The 7,691-nt window shown below is 28.5% G+C and overlaps 1 protein-coding gene across 1 annotated transcript; it reads left to right on the forward strand.

The window, feature by feature from the left end:
- The first annotated feature begins 333 nt into the window (after positions 1–333).
- LOC135121190 (uncharacterized) lies at positions 334–5,432 on the forward strand. Its single transcript, XM_064045500.1, has 11 exons — positions 334–405; positions 462–551; positions 617–784; positions 1,088–1,194; positions 1,433–1,522; positions 1,639–1,696; positions 2,590–2,703; positions 2,921–3,019; positions 3,352–3,495; positions 4,178–4,243; positions 5,212–5,432. The coding sequence occupies exons 1-11, from the start codon at positions 357–359 to the stop codon at positions 5,394–5,396; spliced, it is 1,170 nt and encodes a 389-aa protein (XP_063901570.1). The 5' UTR covers positions 334–356; the 3' UTR covers positions 5,397–5,432.
- Positions 5,433–7,691: the final 2,259 nt, after the last annotated feature.

Below are 7,691 nucleotides of genomic sequence, written 5' to 3' on the forward strand. Positions count from 1 at the left end.
AAAGAATATCATAGACAATAAAAAAATATAGTACAATAAAGTCAAAATACTAGGCAGTATTATAAATTTTTATTTGATTACTATAGACCCCCAGATGCACCAAGCCCAATCGCACACAAACAAAGAAAATGAAAAGAACCGTGCCAGGTGCCCGCGCCAAACTTATATAATCACATGTGCCCTTCCCTTGAACGCTACCCCTAACCACAGACATTAGTAAAATCATTATTGTCCCCGACTTTTCACTGGATCACGTGGTTTTACTTATTAAAACCCCTAAAGCTCTTCGCCAATGTAAAGGGCTTAGATGTCTTTAACACTCATAAAACTTTCTTGTAATATTGACCTTAACCTCTATGACACCACCCTTACCTCTTCTTCCTTCTTACCCCAATCAGGGAGACGGTATATAACTGAATTTTTTTATGAATTTGTCTCTTAATTTGCTAATCCTTTTATAGATAATTACGACTCTTCTTTTCAACAGAATTCTGAATTTTTTGACAATCGAATCCCCTCATTCCCCCAAGAGAGAACCTCTCATGTTTACAGTAAATATTATTTCTCTTCGATTTCATTGACATCTTCCTCTAAATATTCTATGTTATATTTAAAGGTGTACCCCCACAAGACTTAAGTTCTTCTTACCAACATAACATGCATTTCTCCAGCCTGCCATCTTTTTCTATTCCTTTTTCGCACCCAGCAACTCCTTTGCCTCCACCTTACGTCGCAGGCCCTAATGACCAAACTACTTTACTCCAGTCTACTTGCACTGCAAATTGTTATAAAAAAAATTATATATTCTTAAAGTTTAATTTAAAAATTATTACCGAAAATATGCGAAGAGTGCTATAAAGTAGTTACTCTTTTATTTTATTTTAGGTTCGCTCAATTTATATATCCTGCATCATTTAAACTATATTTTAATAGCTTATGTTTATGTTTTTTCAGTTTTCCTACTTAATACCTCTTGATAGACTCCTTTTATTTTTTATTATTTCCTTTTAAAAGCGGTTTATTAAATATAACTTAATACTATGTTATGCTAAAAATAAGATAGTTTGTTAATAACTTTATATTATAGCTGTTTGCTCATTCCCTCCAACTTACAAAAGAAAAGCAGTTGTGATTGGAATTAATTATTTTAATGACTCCCGTTACCGTTTAAGTGGCTGCACAACAGACGCTAATGTATAACATGTTCTTAATTATATTTATTTAGGGTGTGGTTGTTGTGACCACGTTGCAATTATGTATAAAAGTTTGTATAATTTACTGTAAAGGTTTTATACTGAATACCCATTTAAATCAATTTAATTATAGAGTTATTAACGTATAATAATAGCACTTGTGTGAAATTTATATATATTTGTTTGTTTTTTCTATTGTTTATTGTAAACTTAACATTATTATTAATTTTTTTAAAAAGTGTATAGAATACATGCTCCTCTCTAAGCTTAACTTTCAACCTCCCAATATCCTCAAACTCACTGATGCTTCTGATGATTATCCTAAAATGGTAATTTTTCAGCCAGAGACCAAAATATTTTTCTACACTAATTAATAGTAATAATAACTTTGCAAATTTTAATTGATCGAAATTTCTAAATTATAATTAAGTTAAATTTTTTGCAGCCCACCAAAAAGAACATCCTCCAAGCGCTCAAGTGGTTAGTCAGAGATGCCGTTCATGGTTTGGAGTTGATGTTTCTATTAATAATAAATTTATTGGAGATTTCTTCTCAGTTCAGTCAGTGCGCTATAATTTACTTTTTAATTCTATACATTCTTTTAATGATAATGTGAGGGCAGCAGTATTTGCTATACACTCTTATTAACAATAGCAAATATACTAATTACAATTAACATACGTTTCGAGCTAATTGCCATTAAGAGCTTTGGGAAGATGGGCAACTTTTGATTTATTTATCCAGTGAATGCTTGAAGCATCGCTAATTATCTGGCTAAAGTATGCTTATTTTTACTTTAAGTACTGAAAGTGCTTCAAGTTATTGCAAAATACTTCGCTGAACTATAAAATTAATACCAGTTCTATTGAGATTCATTTAATAGTTATTTTTAAGAATTTATTTGAATAAGGCGAGCACTTTAATATATTTTAAAGGTTTTTATTCGTCAGGCGTTACTATTATTTTTTGTAATATTAGTTTGGTTTATACTTATAAGCTCTTTACTTTTTACAAATAACTTTAGTAGAAAGTATTTATTCTTGGAATTGTTTTATTTTTTTTAAATTTTTTGTCTTTCTTTTGTTATAAATAATTTTATATAAAAATTTATTATTGTTTTACAATAGAAGTTTTTTTTAAAGCTCAAATATAGATTATTTATGATCCAAGTATATAGTATTTTTATTCACGATTTTGGATAATTAATTTATATGAAAAGTCTGTAACTTTTTTTAAAAAGTTGTATGAGTAGTCTTTCTATAATTTGTGGTTACTATTTATTTTATGAACTATAGTAACTCTTATAAATCAGGTTGATCTACTTCAGTATCTTCATTTTTATGAGACCCAGTTTTGTTATTTTTATTTTTATTATAATATTTTTTCAATTATTTAGGCGATACTTTTTTTTTCCATTTTTCTGGACACGGCTCGCAAGTGCTTGACCGCAGTGGAGACGAATCCGACGGCTGGGATGAGACCATCTGCCCCGTCGACTTTAAATCTGCTGGTTTCTTATAATTTAAGTTTGAGTTTAGTAAAAAAGTTAATAGTATTTTAAATATAAATGCTTAAACAGTAGTACACTATTATATATGGATGTTGTTGTTTTTTCTTGAATTTTTTATCTTTTTAGTACTTTTCTATTCAAAATTTAAATATTTTTTTCTTATAGTTTAATATAAAGTGGAGTGCGCGTCTTGAAAAATAATATAAATTAATTAAAGGGATGATTATTGATGATGAACTTTTCAACATTCTTGTTCGACCGCTTCCTTTTGGCGCACGACTTTTTAGCATTATGGATTGCTGTCACAGCGGGACTGGTATTCGTGAGCTTATAATATTTGTGACTAAGTTAAAGAGGTTTGAAGAAAAACATGAGTAGATATATAAGAAAGTTTAAGCCAAAGGCTATTTGGAAGGGGGAAAGTCATCTCTGTCTACACATTTTGTTTAGTACAGCAGCATGTGACGAATCTCCTTTTTTCTTGAAGGATTTTAGACTGGCACTACAAAGAAGTCAGTTTGTGTTTGGTTTTTAATAAAGTTCTACTCACAAAGCTATTTATCATTATGCCTACGCTCTGTAGGCATATACAGCCTTTGCGTACCACACAAATATTAGTTGTACTACTAATAATTTACGTAACTGTAGGACTTGACCTTCCCATTTGCTATACCTACAAAGACGGCCATATAAGAAGAAAAGCTGAAGGACCTTCTATTTTTTCCACTGGACTTGCCAATCTTTTTTTTAATTCCAAAAGAAAGAAGTTTAAGAATGCTTCTCACGTTAAAGGTTTGCTTTTAATTTTTTTTTTATTTCAATAGTGACTAGTGAAGTTTTTAGTGTTAAAATAATTTTTTTTTGAAACAGTATTAGTCAGAAGAATAGTATTAAACATTAAGCAATAAAAGGGCGCAATTCAAATTTTTAAGCATTGTTATTATCTGGTCAATGATTGACCCCCTATTGTAGGGTTCGCGTTTTTAACGAAGTTTGGGAGTATATAATACACTCTCTATTTGGTGCCCGTCAGTCTGATTTTTTTTTGATTATGATAACTCACTATAGTGACTTTACTTCCAATTCCTTCATATAAATATAATATTTTTATTATTACTATTATAATACTAACGTCACTCATTTACTAAAAACCTTTTAATATTCGTGTTAGTTACTAAAATGAAAGTTTTATTTTCTTTATCGATTTGACCTTTTTTATAATTTTTCATTGCTTTTTATAAACCTTTTTTTTACTTTTACTGCTCTATTCCTATCTTGCTTTTGTATTGCTTTTAGCTAATAGACATTGATTGCTTGTGTTTATTATTACAAACAAAAATTGTTTTTTTGACCTTAGGGAGACCCTCACACTTTTTAACATCTCTAATAAAACTTGTTAAAAAATAGTTTAAAGTTTCGATACGCAATCAAAATAAAATATTAGCAAACTTATAAATAAATAAAAATTTTATAGGCTTAGCAGTTTTATTTAGTTCCTGTGCTGACAGTGAAACTTGTATGGACACCAATAAGCTTTCCGGTTGATAAATATTGTGAATATTTTATATATTTTTCCTTTTATGTTTTACTATGAAATAAAAAATTTTTAAAAAAACTTATTTAAGTTTTGAAGTTGCAATAAAGTTTATAACTTTTTAGTATTTTTTGTAGTCGTAAATTATCTTATTTATTTTAAAACCCGCCAGCATGTTTAAACTTTATCGTAGTTTTCAAACCTTTATATAGAGATAAAGGTTTTTTGTATGTATAAATATATTAACTGAGTTTGTGTCACATGTATTACAATATTTATAAATTACTACAACTAAGTTATAGTTTCCTTTTTTAATAATTAATTTAAGTTTAAGTATAAAGTTTTTTAAGGTACTTAATTTTTTTTTGAGTTATCCTTATATTTTTGTATACCATAGTTTTCTGGATAATTTAATTAACCATTTAATTGGGTATTCAAACTTTTTATAAAATGGTTTGCTGTGCGACTTAAATAAGTAAAACTTTTCTTTGTTGTAATAAATTCATCTGCTTTAAAAAACTGTATACTTATCAAAATTATTATTAAATATTTATATATTATCAATATTATCTTAATTTATAAATATAATGAATATATCATAATTTAAATTTTTTATTAGTGTTTATTTTCTTGGTAGTAGCGTGTAATTATATCAACAAGGGTAATAAGCACCCTATTTTAGAACAAAATTATTTACTACATTGTTTCGATTCTTAATTAAAATAAATATGTATTATTTGTCATATTTAATATTCTGAATTGTTATTAACTTTTTAGAAGGTAAACATTAGTGTTAAAAATGTATATACTTATTGGAAAGATAGTTTTTTTGTTAAAAAAAAGATAAGTTTTCGGTTTTGAAGTGAACCGAAAACCAAATAACATACAAAACTACGATATTTTAGTCGTTATATTTTGTTATTATAATTTTGTTAATTCTATATGTATAATTTACAAGTTATTATAACGAGCAGGAGGCGTGTTTAACGGTGTGATGACTTTTGCCTTCATTCAGTGTATTGAAAATTATTATCCTGATTTAACTTTTGGTTCTTTGTTGATGCACTTGAACACTTTTATCAAAAGCAAAAGTTTCAAGCAGGAGCCTAATTTAAGTTCCACGCAAGAACTTAATTTTAATGAAAAGTTTTACATTTAGTGAAACCGGCCACATCTCTATTAACCCGTCAGTTGCAGCCCCTTTAGTACACTTTAATTTTTATCAATTTTTGCAAAATATCTATTTTTTTTAATAAAAACCACACTTGCTTTTACGTAATTCACGATATTATATAAAAAGAGCAGTACCTATCAACTTTTATCAAGCAATTACTTAATAAAGCGATGTTAAAACGCTCAAATTCCAGCTCTTTCTATAATAAAACTTGCCCAGTCGAACCTTTTTATGTAGCTTAAGGCCATTGATCACTTTGAAGGCCATTTTTTAAGCTGTTTTAATTTTATATCGGGGCAGCTCTTTCACTCCACTTATAACAACCGCAGTTTTAGTGGATCTATTAACAAAAGAATAAAATTCTTGAGTAGCTTAAATATTAGCATTCTAAATCTTATAACCATTTCGGCACTCTTTGCTGCTGGATTTTCCTCGAACCTTAAAATCTATTCTGAGTACTTTTTTAACAAAGCATTAGAAACTAGTAGAAGAAGTAATGGCTATTAAACCGGAGTAGTGTTCATATGAATTTTGATTTATAATAAAGCTTAGGAATCTAACCTTATAAATGTTATATGTGATAGTTTGACGTGTGCTGTTAATTAGGGATAGTCTGATTAGAAATTGGAAACGGTGGGAAACCTGGATTAAGGGCAACCGGTGGACAATAAAAGTATGACTTGGTCAATTAAATTTTTTTGAGTATACCAAGCTATTATAATATAAAATTTAAGATATTAATTTATTGTAAAATGGGTCACCTCAAAGCTTTAGCAAAGTTAAACTCTTCAATTTTTTTTTATTTTTTATATTTATAAATTTGCAACTAGTTTTCTCACCCAATGAATTAGTGTCAACGTTTCTTTTGCGGGATATAATGACACAATTTACCCTTATTTACTTTTAAGATAGGGTAATATTTATTTTACTGCTGGACTATATTTTGCGGCGACACGAGTATAATAGTTTTAATATGAGTGCTGTAAAATAGGAATACAGGGAACTTGTTAACATTTTGCTGGTAAGACGTACCTTGCTTTAATCTCTACTTTTGACCTCTGAATTGTGCAAGACGGTATAGCGAGCACCGCCTTCAAAGTTAATAGTCCTTTAATATATTTAAATTTTATAACGGTATTTCCTATACCAAAACGCAGAATAGAGTAAATAAGAAACCAAAGAATTAAAAATAATATATTTTTTTAACTCAAAGCCCTTTACCCTGCAGACAGAGCTTTAAGATAATTTGTTTATCAGAATTAAAAAAGAGGACTGAATTCAGTTATCCCTATAACTTTGTTCTTAGATCTATAATTAATTTCTTTGTTTTAATTACTGCAAAAATTTATAGTTTAAAGATAATAAATTTGTATAAAATTTGTTGGTAGTTGTAATACGTTATATTTACTGACATATTGGTATTACGGACGTAAGAATTAGACTTTGATTATAAATTATCGCTTGTATTTTACGAAAGTTATAAACATTTTAAGAGTTAATAAAATTACACAAGTCTTATGTTCTTTTAAACTCCCAGAATCAGTGAGAGTTTTACCGAGACGAGCTACAATTCCAACTAATTATGCTACTAAAAACTGGTCAAGTGGGGTTAATATTTGCATTCATGCGTTTACTTTTTTTACTTCAATTTTAATAAAGTTTTAATAGCAAATAGTTTTTTTGGTTGCACTTTTAATTGAGCTTTACATTAAAATGTTTAAAAGAACGCCATTATTGCTATAAATCTAACACTAGTAACGGTAAAGGGAGCGTGTTATACTATATAATAATTATTACAATTCGAGTACAACAGAGAATGACGATTTAGGCAATCTGCTTGTTCCACCAATAGTTAGTGCTACCGGGACCTTTACATAAACTTAAAAAGTTGCAAAAAAGGCCTAGCAGTTGGAGCTAGCCCATTCCTAAACCTTTTAACTACCGCACCTTTATGTGGTAGTTAAAAGTTTTCAATCTGTACGCGCAGACTTCCAAACTCATATTAAGTTTAAATTAATCTTCTTAATCAAAAAACGCCTGCTCACAATAATTTTCCTTCTAACACCAAATCTTTAATGTTTTTTTTTTTGTTAAAAAAAATTAATTTTAAACTGCGCCTTCTAATTGGTCAGTCGATTATTACCAACTCTAGTTTGGCTTCTTCATTAATTTTCAAAAAATACACATTTATCACTTCCAATCTATCCTTTTTTTCAAATACTGAGCTTATGATAATTTAACTGGTACTCTTACGTTTAATTTTATACATTATGGAAGCAT

This window comes from Zophobas morio, unplaced genomic scaffold (assembly GCF_036711695.1).
Source record: "Zophobas morio isolate AGI-343-1 ecotype UQ-CSIRO unplaced genomic scaffold, CSIRO_AGI_Zmor_V1 ptg000520l, whole genome shotgun sequence".
NCBI classification, from domain to species: Eukaryota; Metazoa; Arthropoda; class Insecta; order Coleoptera; family Tenebrionidae; genus Zophobas; species Zophobas morio.

Coding starts and splice junctions, on each gene's coding strand:
- LOC135121190 (XM_064045500.1), top strand. CDS start 357: ATGACACCACCCTTACCTCTTCTTCCTTCTTACCCCAATCAGGGAGAC. Junction 552..616: donor GAGAACCTCTCATGTTTACA/GTAAATATTATT, acceptor TTATATTTAAAG/GTGTACCCCCACAAGACTTA. Junction 3,496..4,177: donor GAATGCTTCTCACGTTAAAG/GTTTGCTTTTAA, acceptor AAAATTTTATAG/GCTTAGCAGTTTTATTTAGT.